The following is a 20,330-nucleotide window of genomic DNA, read 5'->3' on the forward strand; positions in this document are numbered from 1 at the left end:
TTTCTTACAATATTTTAATTTGGCACTTAACACATTTTCGTATTAAAAACATGTGTACATTAAAAGAATTGTTACAATTAATTCACTATTTTGTAGGTATGTGGGTATGTATGTATGTATAATTAAACTTTACATTTTTTTATTTAAAATTGCAGAAAACGTTTGATTAATGTAAACGAAAGATAGAGAAAATCAAATTGCAATTATTATTATTTTTAAAGTAAAAAGTCAAATAGCGCGCGCGCAGCGCGCGCTTGTAATATTCTAGTAATATTATATATTACATGTTCATATTGCCATGCATACACAAAACAAAAATAATTATTATATCAAACAATGTGTAATAAAATTATAACGAGTAAAAACAATTAAATATTAGTTTAGAAAATATTAAATCGATTTAACATTCAAAATCTTTTACTCGATATTTTTACTAGAAAAAAAAATATCGAATGGCAATACATGCCTAGCGGCTAGCGGCTTAGCCATCGTCGCCGTTACGCCAATTATCCGTTTTGTCGTGTTGCGAGTGCATTAGCGCGTATCGTAGTTATAAGTTTTGGAAATAATTCTTTTCTAAATAAACGGAAAAAGGTAATTGTAAAGTTTAACAAAATAAAATGCCGTACGCTAATCAACCGTCGGTTCATATTTCGGATTTAACCGAGGAAAATGTTAAATTTCAAGTAGAAGATACTGAACTAAGGTAAGATAGGTTAGGTTAGGTTAAGTTAAAATATCAAAACATACAATTTCAAATTAATAATTAATATTTCTTCGTCCGTCAGTGTTGCGAATAGCATGAGGCGTGTTTTTATCGCCGAAACACCGACTATGGCCATTGATTGGATACAATTAGAAGCCAATTCTACTGTTTTGAGTGACGAATTCTTGGCGCACAGGATTGGAATGATACCTTTGATCAGTGATGATGTATGTATAAACGTGCATTTCTTTATGAAAAATAGATTTTTTTCAATACAAGTGTGGAAATACAAGTAGATTTTTAAGGATTAAAAAGAAAAAAGACACTTTAATAAATTATTAATATGAATAAGTATCGGAATATTATTTTCCATAGACCGACTATGCCATAGATATATTAAATGTAAAGAACAAAAAATCTTCCCTTAGGTGGTTGACAGAATACAGTACACAAGAGATTGCCAATGCATGGATTTCTGTCCTGAATGCAGTGTGGAATTTACTCTGGATGTAAAATGTACCGAAGATCAAACCAGGCATGTAACCACTGCGGATTTCAAGTCGAGCGATCCTAGAGTACTACCTGTTACATCTAGACATAGGGAAGACGATGCAAGCGAATATGGAGAAACAGATGGTATCTTTTTTTATACATACTAATTATCAATATAAGCGTTACAGATAAAATATAAATAATCTGTATTACATGTGTATAATTATTGGATTATACAAGCAAGATTGTGCCATATATTTCAAGACTACATCTACTTGGATTCTATATCGTAGTTATGTTTACATATTATTTCTTAGACAATACAAGCAATGTGAATTATTATTTTCAATTACTAAATATTATATTAATTTTATATTTAATTTATTATTATCAATTATTGCAAATTGAATATACAATACATAGAAAAAAAAGATTAAATTATAACTTATAATAATTTACATTGCTTGTATTAAGAAAGATTTGTGTAAAATGTAATAATAATGTAAACTTTATGTAAACAATCCAATTTAATCTTGAAATTTATAACACGCTCCTAATAATTATAATTATCGTGAGAAATTATGATAATTGTATTTGAAATCTAGAGATTTTGATAGTAAAACTGAGAAAAGGACAAGAATTGAAACTTAGAGCATATGCGAAGAAAGGTTTCGGAAAGGAGCATGCAAAATGGAATCCGACTGCTGGTGTAAGCTTTGAATATGATCCTGACAATTCCATGAGACACACTTTATACCCTAAGCCAGACGAATGGCCTAAATCAGAGTATAGTGAATTGGAAGAAGATCAGTGTAAATATAACTGCTAATAAGATTCCATAATTTTTTACATTAGTGTGCATATAAAATGTTGAATTTTCATTAATTGAAAATATTAGTATCATTATTTTGTTCTTCTTTTTTAGCATAATAAATACAATTACTTATTGTAATTACATTGTGCTTATTATGCTCATTGTACTAAAGCTTTTTCAAGCGTCAAGTTTTTAATCATTTTGTTTATACTTCAAAATAAATATAAAATTCTACTAAAATTTATATAACTTTAATTCAAATTGGATAATAATACTACTGCAACTATTTGTAATATTAACAGATCTTTTGGAAGGAACAATAAAACAATGCAGCATTTAAAAAGTTAGAATTAAAAAATTCCATATAAGAAAATTATACAAATTTCAATAGAATTTATACTTATTTCGAACTTTAAAAACAAAACTACTTTATGTATAACAGATCTTTGAAAAAGTTTTATGAACACAATGATTATAATGACAAGCAATTAAATTGTGTATAAGACATTGCTATAAACTATTTGGCCAAAACAGTGATATTTTTAATTAGTGGAAATTTTACATCTTTTATGCATTAACCTAATACTTATTTTAACACATGTATTTTAGATGAAGCCCCATTTAATTGGGAAGCTAAACCGAACAAGTATTATTTCAACGTGGAGAGCAGTGGGGCCTTGAAACCTGAAAACATCGTCATGATGGGAATCGCAGCGTTAAAAAATAAACTTTCAAATTTGCAGACACAGTTGAGCCACGAAGTACAAAGTGACGCGTTGAGCATTCATCATTAGAAATAATTTTAGCTTGATCCATGTTTAAAATAAAAACATAAAATCGTATACCTTTCCATATTTTATAAAATAAATGAAGAAAATCTATAATATGTGTTATAAATAATCCAATATATCAATTTTACAAAAAGTAAACGGAGCATTATTTCAAAATTGTAGCTAAGCTTTTTCGAAGATTCGGACTGTAGCCTGTATCGCGATTCCAGCACACTCACCGACTCGCGTGCACGCTCCGATTTGCTCCGACTATTTCGTGATCGATGATCGCGCGCTCTAGTGCTCTACTACGAGCTACATTAGATGGAAATGATATCCGAGAACACTCGGATGACGTTTCCGAACGCAGCCCTAGAATGATACCCTTCGGGTGACGTTTCCGAACGCAGCCTGGGTCTGAAAACTGGGCAATCAGAGGGCGCTTGTGCTTTGAACGCTAACCTCTGAATTGCTTTGAATTGCTCTTGAATCGCACAAGGGTTTATAAGTAATAGTTTGACATAAAATATATTGAAGTATTAGAATGTAATTCAGAATTCAGAGGTGTTTAATTGTTGCGGTTGTTCCATCGAATGCGTTTTAATATTAGAAATAAGTTGGTGATACGACATATATCTGCACTATATATCGAGTGTTTCAATTAACTTGGTTCAATTGAGCTTGGTTAACTGCATACCGTCTAATGAGGCTAGTAAGCCTCGAGCGTGTAATATAATTGGATTTCGTTAAAATGGCGGTCAAAGAAAGACAAAGCGAGACCTCGTTCGACGAGATAGAATGGAATGTGGAGAACGAGATCCAACTTTTTTTTGCCATGAACGGACATAAGCCAGTCGGTAAGATGTCAAAGCCGGCGATGGGAGGTTATGTTCACTTAATCTCGCCTCTTGGTTAGGACGATTTCGATCAGTTAACGCAGTTAACTCGATCAGCGATTAATTCAAATTTCTAATAACTTGAATAGCAATTAATTTAAACTTTATTAACTTAATCAGCAACTTGATTAATTTTTGCGTCAATTAATTGAAGCAATATTTCTAATTCATGCACGGTTTCTTTTTGTTTTGATCGTAGCATCCGTAATCTAAATTGTATTCAACCTCATTAAGCAACATTTATTTAATAATATTAATAGAATATAGATATTATTTAATGAGTTAATTAGAGTTTGAAGTTATCATTCATCACAGACCTATTTTTTTAATTAAACTTTTTTTATCTTTTTTTTGTTTTTGAGAAAATGATTAATTGTGCAAGAAGTTCAGTTAAAAAAAACAAAAAACCTTACATCTTGCAATTTTAATGAATTGTTTAAGGTATCAATAAATATTTCCACATGGTGTGCATATGGGAAAAATTTCGAACTGCTATCCATAAAGATGTTCCATTGAAAATAATTTGGGATCATTTAGAGTCCATGTATGACCTAATGGCTTTAGTAAGTAACAGTATAAGAAAAAGAATTTGGATAATGGAATTAGAAAATATTTATGGAAGAACATAGTTTTTTATATTTAATTATATTTTTTTCTATAATATAAAAAATGTATATATATTTGAAAGTAAAGTTTTATACTATTAGAACAACCAAGTTTCCATAAGATTATTTTAAACACAATATATTGAATTTACTATAGCTTGTTAAATTTTTTGATAGGATGATATGGAAGACTTACCCTTTCCTAGTCATGAGATAGACTTTTCCTTACCAGAGACAGAATTTATAGGAAAACCTCGCAAGAAGGAAGATCTGGTAGAGATAAAACTGAAGGAACAGAGGGATAAATACAAAGAGATTAAAAAAGAAAAGGACATCAAAGAGAGTTTTAAGAAAGATAGTTTGTCACGTGAATTTAAAGGGATGAAAGAAGTAGACAAGAAAAAAGAAGAGATGAAGAAGTATGTGAAGGAGGTAGATTTGAAAAAAGATAAGTTTAAGGATGTAAAAGAGGCAAGAAAAGAACATAAATCTTCCAAAGGTCGTTCAAAAGGGAAAGAAGATTTGGAAGAGAGCGGTATTTTAATAAATACATTTTGATCTCAAATTATTTAATAATCTTTCTCAATAGACAAGAGCTGCATGCACAAATTGTATTTCCATTTCTTTTAAGTATCGAATGGAAAGAAGGAGCGTAAGGATTCCGAAACTGGTCGTGAACTTATGAAAAGGATACCAAAGAGACCAACCAGACAAAGCGTTGATAGTTCCTCGAAAGCATCCTCCAGTCCACGGGATACTCCTCCACCAAAACGAAGGAGAATATAACAGCTATTGTAAATAAGAAAGACACTGGTTGCATTTATGTTTTACCAAGCTTCAATGGCATAATTTATCATAAAATTATATGACATGTATTCTTTTGACAATATAAATGTATATATAGAGTAAGATAATTTTATAAAAGGTTTATACTGTATACTGTAAATATACCATTGTATCTTTTTAAATGTCTTTCCAAACTGTTTATATTTGATATGTTTGATAAGATTTATATAATTTAAAAAAAATTGTAAATTGGCATTTAATTTTTAATTTTTTTTTTTTAAGACATCTGACTTCTTGCTATAATGTAATAATGATATAATGTAATCGGTTGAAGTAATCATGCATGGCATAAAAGTTATACAACTCTGAGTTAAAGATTGAAGGTTTAAATCCATCCAGTAAAATACCATATCAACAGAATCGTAAATCTTATAAGCTATGTGAATAAGGGAAACACAATGACGACACCGTGAAACTTGTGGTTACCAGCTGAGATTTATTGTAAGAGTCAGAATTCTCAGGTGTAAGGAATGTTTCAGAGAAAACATAATTTCAAGTTTCCCCATTTCCAAGAAACGTGATCCACACGTGGCAGCATCCTCTCGAAAAGCATGTGGTAGGACTGTCCGATATCGACGATTGATGGCCATGATTCACGATTTACGATCCATGATCTGCAGTTGACAGTGTCCTCTCGAAAGACACGTGGTAGGAAGTGCCAATTATCGATGGTCGACGATCTATGATGCATGATCCACGGTCCATGTGTGGGAGATCCACGTTCCGAAAATGCTGGTGAGATATTCCGGTGAAATGCAGGAGGCTGGTGACCATTAATTTTCTTTTTCCGGTGTTGATAAAGCATTATCGAAGCCTTCTCGCTTCGCGCTCAGATTCGAGCAAGGTTAGGAGATCACCTTCTCGTACCGGTCCCTTCACGTTTCTGATAATCTGCCGATTCTGCTCGCCGAGGAACTCCACTTTCACCTGGGTACATTGTCCTTGTGACCCGGTGCGGCCCAGAACTTTAATGACACGCGCCAAAACAACTGGTTTGTCCATAATGATCGTTTCTCGCACGTGGATTACCACTCGAAAGAAATACCTTGCGCAAATGGAAGGTGATGCGTAGATGAGTCGTTGAGCAGCAGTTTTGAGATAGATCTAAGGTCTGTTCGCGTCACATGCCCCAACATGCTCCTATTCACCCCAACGCACTCCAATACGTTGATTCCGATGACGCCAACCTATTAGAATGCGTTGGAGTGAGTAGGAGCATGTCGGAGCATGGCGACGCGAACAAACCACTAGAGACCCTTAAAGAGGAGACTGGCATAAGTGGGCCAACTTTTGATTGGCTTGATACGGAATGGCGGAACCAATCAATGGCTGCGTTCAGCAGAAAAGCAGCTTTGCAACTTTCTGCAAAATTCTTCAACACGATTGGTTCTTGCTCTTAGTTCCTGTTAGATCTAAACGTTTAAATCAGTAGTGTTGAAGAATTTTACAACAGTTGCAAAGCTGCTTTTTCTGCTGAACGCAGCCAATGGTAAGTAAAACGCGGAAAATTTGAACAGAAATTTCAGAAATAAAAGCAAATTACAGTTTAACATCACAGTATTATTACATACAATATTAAATAAGTATTACAAATATATCGGAAGGCTGACTTTGGCCTGAATTTATAGTCGTCACACTTGACACTTGGCACTCAGTCGCTTTGTTTTATGGAACGTAATTGGACAAAAAGCAACAATATGGCGGCGACTGAGTGCCAATAGAATTCCTATAAGGAGAGTTGTGCCAATACCGTTCTCGATTGTGATTGGCTCCGCCATTTTCCGTTAAACTTCCGATAGTTTCAGCCATTTCCAGCACAATTTGGCAATCTTGGTATAGCTATCATCAATGCATTAACATCAGTATTTTGTGTATCCATATATAAAGCAAAGGGTTTATATTGAAGATATTTTATATTATACTATTGAAATTATAATATAATTGTAAATAAAATAAATGTGATTGAAAATGCTGTGGAATAAAAGAAGGATATATTTATAAATGTAACCTTAAAAATGCTGAAAAACTTTAGCATTTTTGAGATTACATTTACAAATATATCCTTTCTTTATTCCACAGCATTTTCAATCACATTTATTTTATTTACAATTATATATCTATATGTACAAATATGTATATATATATATATATATATATATATATATATATATAATATCTTGTATTAATGTTAAAAATAGAAAATGCCGAATTATGTAGCTTTTGGATGCTATAAGACCGGATCTACAATAGGGATTCATAGACCGATCTTAAGCTCAAGCATTGTCTTAAGTCTAGCTTCGAGCCGACTTGAGACTTACTTAACCAATGAAATAACAGCATTGACGTCTCAAGATCGTGCTTAACCTGGAACTTGAATAAGATTCGACTATGAATTCCGGCCTAGGTGTAGTAATAACCCTTAAGCTATAAGGAATTAACCAATTATATTTGTTTATTCTTCTCACATTCAATTATAATTGGTCAGTTTCTTGTGACATAAGGCTTACTACATCTATTGTAGATCCAGTAATACATCAAAAAAAGGTGCAATGATGCGTATGTTTCCACAAGTTTTAGAACGTCGAAAAATATGGATAGAAAATGAAATAAGACTTGAAATAAGACTGGAAATAAGACTTGAAATTTGCCGCCTTTACATGCCATAAAACGGAAAATGGCGACTTCCGTTACATTGGCACAACTCTCCTTATAGAAACTCTATTTAAGAGAATGCTAAAGCCGTGTGTTTTACCGACATTCCGTTTAATCATTTAATTTCGAATTGAATTTATAGATTATCCTTTTACACTTTTAAAGTACGTACACAAATGAACCCAGGGACGATTAGATAAAGACCAAAAATGCAAAAAATTTTTTAAAGATTGTTCATAAAAGTATTTGCTTCAAAATACAAGTTATGTAGCTTATACGTACAAATAAATGCGGTGTTCCCGGGTTCGGAATAGATTGAGGAATAAGATTATAATCGTCAAATTACGATTACAAACCGTAAAAAAAAGATATTTTTATAATAAAAGCGCTTAAATGAATAACATTTTTGATCACATAAATATATTATGAGATTGAATTTGAGAATTTTTATCTGAAAATAGGTAATTTGTTTACTTCTAATGTACATTTCTAAAGATGCAATAATTTTATGAATATGACGGTTTTGTGGAGGCAAAAGTAACACATTGTTAAGCAGTCTAATTTATTAAACTTTAATGTTTTAGTTAAGATAGCCAATGGATACACACACACACACTCGCAGTAACTGATTGTGGACACTGTTTGTTTAGAGTGGAAATGGCTTTGGACAATTGGGTTAACAAAACCAGGTATTCCATTTCCTGAAGTTTTCTAAATAAAAAATAAAATAATATACAATTTCCTATAAATAACAGTATTTATTATATAAAATTAATTTATAATAAACTTTATTTGCAAAAAAGGATTAAATTTATTTGACATAATTTTGTAATTGTTTTGTTATTTAGAGAGCAATCTAATTTTTAAAAAATTACAACATTCCAATTCAATATAAATAATGCTTTTCAACATTAATTTTAATTTAACTTAATTTAATCTTAGTATAACTTTTAACTAAAAAGTTAGTCTTTTTTCATGTGACTTTTAACATAATTAAATTAATTTTAACTTTAACTTCATTTAAAAATAAATATTAACCTACTTCATCCCCTGGCTATTATATGATTATTGTATAAGAAGAGAAAACAAAAATTTTTAAAGTAAATTGTAATAATTTATTTGCGATTTTTAATTTTTTTAAATAAAAAAATTTGTTGAATTTTTGTATCATTATAGTGAGATATAGATAAAAACTATTAGATTATTATCAATATATTTTGAAATCTATTTGTCATATTTGTCAAATTTTTATGGAATTAATATCTTAAAATTTTCAAAAATTTGATACAGTTGATAGAGCATTGACTCTTCGATAAAAGCAAAACCATCAAACCGCTAAATGGAATTAACTGCTCGATAAAACTAATGTTTCATTTTTCATATATTTACTACATTTTATCGTATTTACAGTTAAATGTCATAGAATACACGCTATTCTTCTGTTCACTTTTACTTTTGTTTCTCATTAGGACCGTCCAACAATTTTGAAACTGCAGAGAAATATGTATTTCTATACATTTATACATATTTCAAACATCACATGTATCTGATTTTACATTTTTTAAATAATATTTTGAAATGATCTATTTTGTGTATGATAAACAGAATACATTCACAGAAAGTTTATCTACTATTTTGAACATATACTTATTATTTGAATGTCTTAAATTTAATATTTTACATTATCGTAATAAATTGGGTTAGTATGAGTCTTAAACGTTAAAAAATTTAGAATTATTGAGATAGATATGCACCATTAACTTATTGTCGGATTTAACATTTTTTCTTAAATGAGTTTATTATCTCGCAAAAGTTTTATTCATCTTGCTCAACAGTTTCGCAAGTAAAGAATAATACAATAATCAAATTACAATAAAATGTCATTATATTTTGACACAAGTACACTATTTCATATAATTATACTTATAATAATAATTCATATAAATAACAGCTCGATACTGTAGGCAACAATTATTAAGATGAGCTTCCTTAAGTCCCTCTCGGTATAGCTTTCATCATTGATTATCAGGAATCACTTAAAGTGACTTATCGGTTCATATTAACGCCAATACTTGTCAAAAATACTGTGTCTCGCTATATCCATATACAGTGTTTATCGTGCCGCGCTTTTTTTCTCGATTACAGGTTCCCTAGAAATTAGATTGGGCTTTTACGTGTTAGTAATTATGTTATTAAAAGTAACTTAAAATCGTGAAAAATAAGATTTATTTCGCGAATTCCTGAATTTATTAATTAACTGTAATTTTATATAAATAAAACCTGTAAATGAGAAAACATGCGTAACGTTTATACAGTCTGCATCATTATCGGTACTTTGAAAGACAAGTTGTGATTACACATCTAAGTATAGTAGTGCCTCCCACGTACTAAATTTATCTTCGTATATGAACAATGTAATAATAAAAACTGTTGTTTACAATACATTTCATTGAGTACACAGACAAGCATAATTAATAATTTACGCAATAAATTATATATATATATATATATATATATATATATACATACATATATCTCTTTACTTGTAATCGCAAAGAATCTTTCCAAAATTTTCTAAAAAAAAATCATTACTTTTTATTCAGTTTTACTTAACTAAAATTTAACTAAAATATCCAATTAAAATGCTTCGGAATTTATAGCACCAATGTATGACTTATGGATTTTTCTCATATAATTCGTACATAATACTCATAATAAATGAATTGCCAAACAACTTAAATCATTGTCACAACAGTAATATATTCTATATCTTATTCAAATGCGTTATATCTCGCATTTACCAATACAGAATAAATGTAGACACATATTGCACGTGTCGAATATATAATATCTTAAAAATAAATTGAAGATGCAAGTCTTTTTATGTCTCTAATAGAACTTGTACATAATGCATATGTATCTTTATTCGAATCAGCATTTGAAATCTGGATATAGTATCACTGAATTAAATTTTCAATGCTGTTCAATACTTTATGCCAATCGTATTTTTATTTCACAAATAAACTCATAAACATATAGTATAATAACAAAATTTGAACTAATAAAAATTACACGGTTTTTACTGATTCGAATAAATACCCTATTATGTTGAAAATGGACCCTGGCATATAATTTAATCGCAATTACAAAAAAAACTTTTATTGTAGCAACATAATTTGTACCATGAGGTACATATTAGGCGATTTTTGGCGATCGTTTGTACATGTATCAAAGCGTACCAAACTGTACCAAAACCAATGAGATATAAGTAAACTTTTATCTTATTGGTTCTGGTACAGTTTGGTACATGTATGAAACGATCGCCAAAAATCGCCTATTAATGTTACACAAATAACTACTTATATTCTCAGTCAAAGACTCGTCTTATTTTTATTCCAATTTTCTTTTGTTTTCCAATAATAATATTGAAACTTAGTAATGGCTTTCAAATAAAAATATGTATCTATTGAAGCACTATAAACATTGACGAATTATGTGTTGAGACAACATTCGAATAGTTGGTTTTTTCATTTTTGTCTCTATCATCAGTTCTATTACTTTCCAAAGCAATGTCCAATCGACGGACATGAAATCATTACATTGGATAATAAACTGTCGACATTAGTATACAACACTGAATGAGATAATCAACAGGCTAACAATATCCATGATAATTTTACTGCCACAAATTGGTGGAAAGGGTCTGCCCGGGTAGTGCGGCAGGGGCGGGCTTGCCTGTTGTAGCGACAAAATTCATATCACCCAGAGACATCTGCGACATTTGTTGTGGCAACTAAAACGTAATAAATTATATTATAAAAATAAAATTATATTGGTTGCAAATAGAAGTATTATGTTGGAAAAAAAATTAAATTAAATTTAGTTACAAATAGAAGTATTGTTTTGAAAAAAAATTGTACATTTATATCCATGTCTTGTAGAAGTTATATAAATTATATGAAACACTGTAGAAAATTATATACCTGAGCGGCAAATGCAGTAGTTTGTTGCTGTTGTGCTGTTAAATTAAAGAAGGGATTACTGCCAGGAGCTGGTTGAATATTCTGTGTTAGCATTCCACTCCATCCATTGTTACTAGCAATATTATTTTGTCCTAACTGCATCATCTGTAAAATCAGAGAAAAAACTTGAAGCATAAAAAGAACCTGCGAGAATTATCAATATATTTAGCAATATCATGCAAGAAATATGTACCATTTGAGGTGGTACTGTGATAGCAGCATTAGGTACACCATTTAATTGATTCACTTGTCCTATGTGTAAGCCCAAAGAATTGGCTGGTACAGCACCTATCGAATTAGGATTTGCTATAATTTGATTTTGATTTACAGGTATCTGATTTGTAACCGGTAATTGTGTGGGAAGTTGACCGAGTTGAGTCAAAGAGTTTTGTTGTCCAAATGCACCCACATTAGGCATTTGCTGTTTATATGGTATGGAGTGTTGAGGATATACTCCTCCTAAAATATATAACATATTAAAAACATATAATAAAATTTCTGTTATGATATACTAATTTTTAGACAATTTATTAATATTACATATACATATTAGGTAATTGATTAATACTACATAATATTATAATATTACAATAGTCAAACTTGTATAAAGCACTTTAAAAGGGCAAACTTAAGTGAAATTGTTTCTTATACATTTCATATATTTACTATAACTTTTTAATAAAACACTTTAAGACAATACTTTTTTTCTCTTATTTCTGTTTATAGAACATAATTCTTATGGAAAACGTGGAACGTTTTATATAATCTTCACATAAATAATACCATTTTTGCCTTATACATTACCTGAGACACCATAAATTGCTGGTTGATGACTCGGAGTACCATATAATGCTAAAATACTGTCTTTCGTCATCTTGCTTTTTTCCTGAGGTAGCGGGGTCGGTTGGTTAAAGAAATTTTCCTCTTCGCTTTTACTTGCAGTAGTGCTTCCATTGGAACTGTCATTTCCAGTTGAAGCTACCAAAGCAGGTGGTGCAGACAAGAAGGAAGAAAATACATCATCCCCAGAACCATTTACATTTGTTTGGTTAGTTGTTGGTGCATCTGTCAATGATAACGGTGTGAAGAAATTTATATTCCGATAATTATACCAAGAGTCAGAAATCACACACATGTAATACACAATGTAATATTCCATATAAGAAGCAACTTTTTTCTGTGGCACAATTACACTTTTGTCAAAGGAAAAAAGTTATTTCTTTTGACACAAAAAGTTGCATTACATATGTTCGAATTTTAGAATATCTTCTACATATATAAGATAAGAAACGTACCAAGACCTAAGAGATCGTGGATTGCAGAATTTTCTTTTGTTCTGCCCAGTTTAGGACTGACAGAACTGCGAGGTTTTGGCAATTGAGGCACTACTTCTGGTTTTTTTACAGGTGGGAGTACAGTGGTTGCAGTTTCTGAATTCTCCTTTTTTCGTCTGCGCTGTCTTTCCGCTTCTTCATCAAGTTCTTTGTCCCAATTTACCTATGAAAATTATTTATCAGTTAAAGCAAAGAATATAACCTTATGCATATGTGTGTGTAAAATTTCTATATTTAATAAAACAAAATCAATTCTCACTTATTTAGCAATTTATAAATTTTTCTATGTAACATTATACATATGTTAAAAGACAATATTAAAATAGAACATAACCATACTTTTGGTAAAGGAGGCGGCACCCATTCTCTAGCTATATACTTTTTATGTTCATATTTTGCACGAATAAAACTTTCCAGGCTACAATCTGTTTGAGGTCTTCGAAAGCTGTCTGGAAGATTAGCTTCGTAGACTGCTCGGGCTCGAGAATTGCCCATTTGTTGTAAACTCTAAAAATTAGAAACACATTGTATTCATTATACAATCAGATTTTTAATATTTAAAACATTGTATTAACTACAAAGAATTACACAACAAATAAAAAGTGTAAAAAACATTAATTTTAAAATATAAAATATTTCTTTTATTTTTTATGAAATTTGCATTTAAGAGTTTAAAATACAAAGAAAATATAAGATTACAGAAAATATAAGATAAAAAATACTATAAATACAAAAATGAAAATTTTTCTATAGAAAAAAAACATTAAAGATTATTTATATATATATATTGTTTATAATAGACTAATTTATTTTATAATATATATGAAGAGTTTAAAAATTTATATTTCTACATATTTTTCGAAATAAGTATATTTAATAAATAATAAATAAAATTTTCCATTATTAAAATGAATTGTATGTCTGTTACACACCACTACTTGTTCGGGTGTCCATGTGTCTAAATTAACAGATTTGACTTTGCTTATGTGTACTCCAAGGTTTCTGTGAATACCAGCACACCGAATACACAAGAAAATTCCCAAGTTCCAGCTGGCCCATCTTGGTCCTGCAAAATGCAAATTCATCGACGATATCGTAAATAACTCTGTTATCTCTTGCATATCTCGCTTGGAGACTCAATGTAAGTGTAACGACAAACAACTGTCAATAAAAAAACTGGCAATCAATCAATATCTAATATCCATGACTATTAATTGTAATTATAAATTCCCAAAATTTAATGGCATATCGAATCGTGTAAAAACGTACGCGTTTTTTTTCCACCGATCCTACGGAAGGGGAAGAAAGAGAGGCGCACAAAGGAACGTAACTTTTAAAACAATATATCCGAGATTAATGTAAAATTTGGGAGGACCTTGATATCAGCGAGTGATATGTCGTGCTGACAGATATGTCAAATGGAAATTAAAAATCCATAACGTCTGGTCGCGTTATATAGAGTACGGACGCGTCGCACAGGTCGTGATCGATATCGACGAGTAGACCCCGCGGGAACGAGCGTCCGGACGGCAGCACGATGCTCCGTAGACGCTCGCATCAAGAACGACGGCTGCTTCTCCAAAGGGAAGGAAGGCGAATCCATGTCGCCGAGAACAAACCTTTCGCGTCGCAGTCGACGCAGTACTTGTTGTCCTCGTCGCGGAGCATCTGCGTCAGCAGATTCTGACATTTCTCCTGGATCTGCTTGGCACGCTCCTTCTCATGGCGGGACGTCATTCTCGCGTCTGGCAGCGTCCTCGCGAAAGGATCAGTAGGATCAGGGACCACGCGCGACGGCGACTGCGACACCCCGGTGTCGCCTCCCAGCGATAACGCTGGACAAGAGCGCGGCGCGACGGTATCACGTAACGGGTTTCGCACCACGGAAGAAATTCCATTCGCCCCGATGGCACTGACAGTGTCGTGCTGCCAGTGTCGCGAAGGACCATCGACGGCCGGGTAGGTAAACTTCGCGTCGTTATCCAGCGGAGAACGACTCGGGATTTACCGACCGGGAATCAATTGTTTAAGATTTGAGCGTTCGCGAAGACGAGACTCGTTTTAAAATTATGGTCTCTATCAAATTCTCCTTATCTCTCTTTCTTTATAGGTGAGTCACAATCCAGGAAAATAAATTCGAATAATTTTCACTACCGATAATAATTAAGTTGACGAATATAGGCGTGAAGATCGTACCGTGGTCTATTTCGTGTTTTAAGAAAGTTGAACAATCATATATGTAATATATTTGTAGCTGTTTTCAGTACTTTTCGCGTATATATTTCTGCGTTTACTTAAAAATAAGTGGCATCTTTTGTAAAATAAAACGAGTATATTTTCTGGATAAAAGTAAAAAAGATTCGAAGAGGAAATAATCAAGTAAACAATTACTCAAATAAATTAAAGAAATTTAAGAGGGGCTTATCTATTTCTACACATATATATTATTGGTTATGTTAATTTCGAAGACATTTCTTAGACTACCTTTAATTTAATTTTTAATTATTTAATTATTAATATTAAAAAAGAATATTATGAGCATTATTTTCCTAGCAAAATTTAAAAGTTTTATTTTATTTTGAAAAATATATGTATTATGCGAAAGATACGATATCTTAAATTTACTTTTCAAAGTCGCGTTACATTTGCATTTTCTGCATTCAAAGCAAAAAGCGGCCAATACCCATTTTTATCAATGTAAATTAACTTTGATTTTGATTTGATTTTGAATAATGTTAATTTTGACATTTCTTTTTATCTTTTTCTTTTTAAAGTTTTAAAAATTAATAAATTAAAATTAATCTTTATTGGTAGAAATGGACATAGAACGCAATTGAAGCCGAAAACAATTTTAATTGCAGCTGATTGCAGCTAAAAGAAAAGCACGAGTCGTTCTGTATCATTCGCTAGTTTAGGAAACGTCCATCCTCGTCGTCGTCGACACACTCACCAATTTGAAAGTGCGCGCGCGCGGCGGTGGCGCCTCCGGACGACCATGTTGCTCCGTCGCAGCGGTCACAGATGGCTACGTGAAAGTCAACAACCGGTTCCGGCGGAGTGATGATCGGGAGTCGGGCACAGTCGGGATAATCGTGCTGTTGCGTCGGTGTCGTTGATTTTTACGTTTACACGCGTCTCTTCTCATTCCACGGCGTGGGTGCCGCGCGTCGTTACGTTCTCGCTGCTCTTCCTTCTTCCTTCGATCTTCGCGTCTCCTTGTCTGATACCGCGCGGCTGCCGCCTCTTCCCGTTGTCTCGTTGTCCGGTGAGCGTATCCAGCCGCGATCCGCCGATCGCGGGGAAGCCGTCGCGAAGATGAGCGCAAATAATGTGCAGGCACTCTTCGCGTGCTCCCAGTGCTTCTCCAGGCATCCCTTCGAGGACCTCTCACCCGGCCAGCAATTGTGCAAGGTACGCACCCGTCCGTTTCCTTGCGCGGGCGTCACGCGGATTCCTTGTTCTCCGTGGAACCGCGCGACGAGAGTATAATTTTCGGAAGAGTCGTTTCCCCTCGGTAAAATTTTCCGTGACGCGTTTATTTTGAAAAAACGTGACTTTTTTGTGTAAATGTGTTACATGTGTACCTGAGGAAACTTTAAACAATACAACGGACTGCATTCGTCGGACGATTGTAGTTCTTTGTTGCTGTATCATGTGCTAATATCAAAACGTGATTACTCGCGAGAAAGTGTTGTTTAGTTAAGAAATATTTTTCAGCCATGTGCCTTGAATTCTCTTAGGACCTATTGCTCTATTTTATTGGGAAGCTTATTTGTAAATTTATTTAGAAAGGAAGATAAAGTTAGATGTTTACTAGATAAATAAGTTTACTCATAAATTGGAATAATTCTTCCTAAGAATTCAAGACCTATGGTCCAAAATATTTCTTAGGATATTCATGTTTTTTATTGATTATTATCAAGATTACTGGTTAAAAATTTCATATGTAAAAGTATTATAATAAATATCTATATAAAATGGGAAATAAATATAACAGGTGCAAAGATTATTAGAAAAGATGAAAAATTGAAATATAAACATTTGATAATATATTCCTATGTAACCCATTTGAAAAATATAGTTTTAATGAAAAAACCTTGTATATAAGAATATAATTTATTATTTCAGTAGTCGCAATACTAAGAAGAAAATTGATTTACAAAATAAAACTTTGTATATCCATTTATACTTTAAACGTTACCTTATCTTATCTTAAATACATTGTATATATAATTAAGAAAATTTTAAGTGCAATTCTGATAGTAGACTGCATTCTTTGCGTTTCAAATGATTTAAGTTTTTTGTTGCATAAAGTGTGATTATTGAGAAAGAATATTTTTTAAACTAAAAAATTTGATCAAAAATGTAGAATATTAAAATAATTTATTTGTAGATTACTGTTAAGATTACTTTGTCAGAATATATCTTTAGTAAAAGCATTGTAAATGCATAACAGCAAATCATAAAAAATACAAAAGATTGTGTTAGGAGAATATAAGAAATTGAGTAAATATTGGATAAATTAGCAAAATATTGTACTTAGTAATATCTAAGAAAATTTATTGTTTACACAGGAATGCAGAGGAGCTTTTCCCGTAGTAAAATGTACATACTGCAGATCAGAATTCCAGCAAACCATGTAAGTGTGAAAACAAACAAATCATTTCTGTTCTTATACAATTCTCTGTAAAATGGAACAGATAAAATTTCTATTATTGAAATTGTTTTTATAGGAAGGGTAACACAAGCACCATATGTAAAAAGTGTGAGCAAAATGTAAAGTCCTATGGAAAGCCATCAGCTTGCGAGTACTGCAATACCATTGCTGCATTTATCGGCAGCAAATGCCAGCGGTGTACAAATTCGGAGAAACGCTATGGACCTCCGGTCACGTGCGAGCAGTGCAAGCAGAAGTGTGCCTTTGATAGACAGGACGAGGATAAGAAGGTAATACAGAGGAAGTATGCTTATAGTACTCAATATTTGAAGGAGACGATCTCTAGCTGTGCAATATAAAAACAAGATTTGATACCGAAAGGTTTCTTTTAATGTTTTTTTTAAATGTAAGGTGGCATACAACTCATTCCTGTCTCTTCAAGAATATGTATGAATTTTTTACTTACATTTTCTAAATTTTGCATACACATTACTATAAATTACTGTGGTTATGTTATTGATCTTTAGAATTTAATGTCTCAAGTATTTTTTAAATAATTATATATTTTTTCACGAAGAAATTATGTATGAGATAAATTTATTTTTAGTGATATTTATATGTACAAGTTTCTTAGTATAACATTTTATGATTCTTTTCATTACTTTGATTAATTGAGAGTAGCTGTATATGCTATTTCGCTACAATACTTATATTTTCTGAATACATTTGACTTTCTGTCACGACTTCTTTTCTTTTTTAGAGAGCGAATAAGCATCAAGTGTAATTTCTACAGCTAAGACCTCTCTCTCTCTCTCTCTTGTTGGTACATGGTAATGAATTTACTCTATCACAATGTTACTTAATCGGTTACGGTGATGTTTTGGTTTTTAGGTAGATGGCAAGTTATTATGTTGGCTGTGTACACTGTCATATAAACGAGCGTTGGCAAAGACAAAGCAATCAGACGCAGAGAGACGAGCGCATATGAAAATGGCGCAACAGCGGGCCGCGAAGCACAAAGAACAAAAGTAATTATCCAAATATGTATTATTATAAGGTAACTCTGTATTTGGTAGCTTTAATAAGTTGTGTATATCACAATTTTTCGAAACACGTTTCATGAGAGATGTCGTTGAACGCCCATTTTAAATTGTTTCGATGAATTGCTCAATTATATGTCTCATTTTGCTGTAGACTGAAGGGCCACAATAAAAGACCTCACAGAGTGGATGTGACAAAGCTGCCGCCACAATCTGAAGGTGGAGACACGAACGGTCCCACTCCCATGAAAGCGGCACGAATGGCCGGCGTGCACGATCCTCACGATCCTAATAGCTCGGATCACGTGGTAGCAGTCACACAGCTTAAAGAAACGATAGCGAATCTTCAGAAACAAATTAACATAAAAGAGAATCAGTTATTAGCAAAAGATAGACAAGTGAGTGATAATTTTCCGGAAATTTTCTAGAAACAATAAAATAGGCAATGCCTAATCCTGGCATTTTTTTAAATTACAGATTACTGAACTGAAGGCGAAAAACTTCACATCCGAAACGGAACTGCGTAATAAGATGAAAGCGTCAGAGAAAGAGTACGAGACAAAAATCTCCTCCATGCAGCAGAAGATATCTAGTTTGTTGAAGGAAGTAGCGACACTATCAAAATCGTCCAAACGAGCCGATAGGGTGGCTGCTACCAAGACAGAGGCTGGGACCAACAGCGGAAGTGGAACAGACAGTCCTGTACTTTGATAAGGTAAGATTTTCATTATCGTCTTTAGGATTTTCGTATCTGATAGTGAAACAATGTATTGAACGAAATCACGACAGTGACATGAAACTGTGTCACTTGATGCAGTTTGCAAATAAGTTCCATTTTTCGTATTGTTTCCAGAAAATTGGTTAGCTGTGACAACATACTCAAATCGCGTACTCGATATAAATATAAATCATGTGATGATAATACATTATATAGTTAATTGTTTCCATTAACAAGGCGAAATTGTATTATTTTTCTATTTACTATAGGAATGTATATTACTCTCTCAACACGCACCGAAGAAAGGTCATACTCGTATCTCCATTTAGGGGAGATCGATAATGCAAATGACAATTTATATATGATTATGGGTCTAAAAATAGTTTTTTCCCCTTTTTATTTTTTGGCGAATGCCAGAACCCCTTTTATTTTTATTCAACTTGTTCGACTTTGGTTAGCGACTTTGGTTAGTTAAATACAAATGACAAATTAAATCTTCTTTCATGTCACAAAGTTGTTGCGAAATCATTATGGAGATTTCGAGACAGACTTGGATTGATTGTACAATACACATGGAAATAATGTGGCAGCGTAGCATTTTATTATTTATGATAATGATGATGTAAGATGATGAAACATATGACTTGTAGATCAATTTACAATAAAAGCTGAAAAATTAATTGTCCTATGGCTCCACATATATCCAGTTCACGTCCATGCCCACATCGTTCATTATTCTTCTCCCCTCTCGGATGATTACTATCGAATGTGATTAGTA

At 32.3% G+C, this 20,330-nt stretch overlaps 5 protein-coding genes across 6 annotated transcripts; 3 read left to right on the forward strand and 2 right to left on the reverse strand.

Moving 5' to 3' along the window:
• Positions 1-356: 356 nt before the first annotated feature.
• Positions 357-2,896, forward strand: LOC105831024 (DNA-directed RNA polymerase II subunit RPB3). The gene is made up of 5 exons (XM_012670842.3): positions 357-706; positions 789-933; positions 1,135-1,342; positions 1,804-2,010; positions 2,622-2,896. The coding sequence occupies exons 1-5, from the start codon at positions 621-623 to the stop codon at positions 2,804-2,806; spliced, it is 831 nt and encodes a 276-aa protein (XP_012526296.1). The 5' UTR covers positions 357-620; the 3' UTR covers positions 2,807-2,896.
• A 319-nt stretch (positions 2,897-3,215) lies between these two features.
• Positions 3,216-5,304, forward strand: LOC105831025 (MRG/MORF4L-binding protein). Its single transcript, XM_012670843.3, has 4 exons — positions 3,216-3,639; positions 4,120-4,241; positions 4,461-4,818; positions 4,915-5,304. The coding sequence occupies exons 1-4, from the start codon at positions 3,534-3,536 to the stop codon at positions 5,067-5,069; spliced, it is 741 nt and encodes a 246-aa protein (XP_012526297.2). The 5' UTR covers positions 3,216-3,533; the 3' UTR covers positions 5,070-5,304.
• A 241-nt stretch (positions 5,305-5,545) lies between these two features.
• On the reverse strand, positions 5,546-6,204 carry LOC105831037 (40S ribosomal protein S28). Its single transcript, XM_012670866.3, has one exon. It carries the CDS (start codon positions 6,129-6,131, stop codon positions 5,934-5,936), a length of 198 nt encoding a protein of 65 aa, XP_012526320.1. The 5' UTR covers positions 6,132-6,204; the 3' UTR covers positions 5,546-5,933.
• Positions 6,205-10,521: 4,317 nt separating this feature from the next.
• LOC105838709 (stromal membrane-associated protein 1) lies at positions 10,522-15,089 on the reverse strand. Its single transcript, XM_012684454.3, has 8 exons — positions 14,757-15,089; positions 14,070-14,203; positions 13,477-13,644; positions 13,099-13,300; positions 12,608-12,868; positions 11,997-12,262; positions 11,765-11,908; positions 10,522-11,574 (listed from the first exon to the last, which is right to left on the reverse strand). The coding sequence occupies exons 1-8, from the start codon at positions 14,872-14,874 to the stop codon at positions 11,458-11,460; spliced, it is 1,410 nt and encodes a 469-aa protein (XP_012539908.1). The 5' UTR covers positions 14,875-15,089; the 3' UTR covers positions 10,522-11,457.
• A 1,031-nt stretch (positions 15,090-16,120) lies between these two features.
• Positions 16,121-20,232, forward strand: LOC105838708 (protein FAM76A). Of its 2 annotated transcripts, none has more exons than XM_012684452.3 (7): positions 16,121-16,548; positions 17,712-17,776; positions 17,871-18,084; positions 18,686-18,822; positions 18,989-19,232; positions 19,312-19,549; positions 19,688-20,232. In XM_012684452.3, the coding sequence occupies exons 1-6, from the start codon at positions 16,453-16,455 to the stop codon at positions 19,543-19,545; spliced, it is 990 nt and encodes a 329-aa protein (XP_012539906.1). In that variant the 5' UTR covers positions 16,121-16,452; the 3' UTR covers positions 19,546-19,549; positions 19,688-20,232. The 2 variants fall into 2 exon arrangements, with proteins under 2 accessions (XP_012539906.1, XP_012539907.1); XM_012684453.1 differs by having other exon boundaries at positions 16,453-16,548; positions 19,822-20,232.
• Positions 20,233-20,330: the final 98 nt, after the last annotated feature.

The sequence above is a fragment of the Monomorium pharaonis genome, chromosome 5 (genome assembly GCF_013373865.1).
Source record: "Monomorium pharaonis isolate MP-MQ-018 chromosome 5, ASM1337386v2, whole genome shotgun sequence".
Lineage (NCBI taxonomy): Eukaryota > Metazoa > Arthropoda > Insecta > Hymenoptera > Formicidae > Monomorium > Monomorium pharaonis.

Coding starts and splice junctions, on each gene's coding strand:
- LOC105831024 (XM_012670842.3), top strand. CDS start 621: ATGCCGTACGCTAATCAACCGTCGGTTCATATTTCGGATTTAACCGAG. Junction 707..788: donor GTAGAAGATACTGAACTAAG/GTAAGATAGGTT, acceptor TTCGTCCGTCAG/TGTTGCGAATAGCATGAGGC. Junction 934..1,134: donor TACCTTTGATCAGTGATGAT/GTATGTATAAAC, acceptor ATCTTCCCTTAG/GTGGTTGACAGAATACAGTA.
- LOC105831025 (XM_012670843.3), top strand. CDS start 3,534: ATGGCGGTCAAAGAAAGACAAAGCGAGACCTCGTTCGACGAGATAGAA. Junction 3,640..4,119: donor GAACGGACATAAGCCAGTCG/GTAAGATGTCAA, acceptor GAATTGTTTAAG/GTATCAATAAATATTTCCAC. Junction 4,819..4,914: donor AGAAGATTTGGAAGAGAGCG/GTATTTTAATAA, acceptor ATTTCTTTTAAG/TATCGAATGGAAAGAAGGAG.
- LOC105831037 (XM_012670866.3), bottom strand. CDS start 6,131: ATGGACAAACCAGTTGTTTTGGCGCGTGTCATTAAAGTTCTGGGCCGC.
- LOC105838709 (XM_012684454.3), bottom strand. CDS start 14,874: ATGACGTCCCGCCATGAGAAGGAGCGTGCCAAGCAGATCCAGGAGAAA. Junction 13,645..14,069: donor GGACACCCGAACAAGTAGTG/GTGTGTAACAGA, acceptor TCTAATTTTTAG/AGTTTACAACAAATGGGCAA. Junction 11,575..11,764: donor CTACTGCATTTGCCGCTCAG/GTATATAATTTT, acceptor ATTACGTTTTAG/TTGCCACAACAAATGTCGCA.
- LOC105838708 (XM_012684452.3), top strand. CDS start 16,453: ATGAGCGCAAATAATGTGCAGGCACTCTTCGCGTGCTCCCAGTGCTTC. Junction 17,777..17,870: donor TCAGAATTCCAGCAAACCAT/GTAAGTGTGAAA, acceptor TTGTTTTTATAG/GAAGGGTAACACAAGCACCA. Junction 19,233..19,311: donor TATTAGCAAAAGATAGACAA/GTGAGTGATAAT, acceptor TTTAAATTACAG/ATTACTGAACTGAAGGCGAA.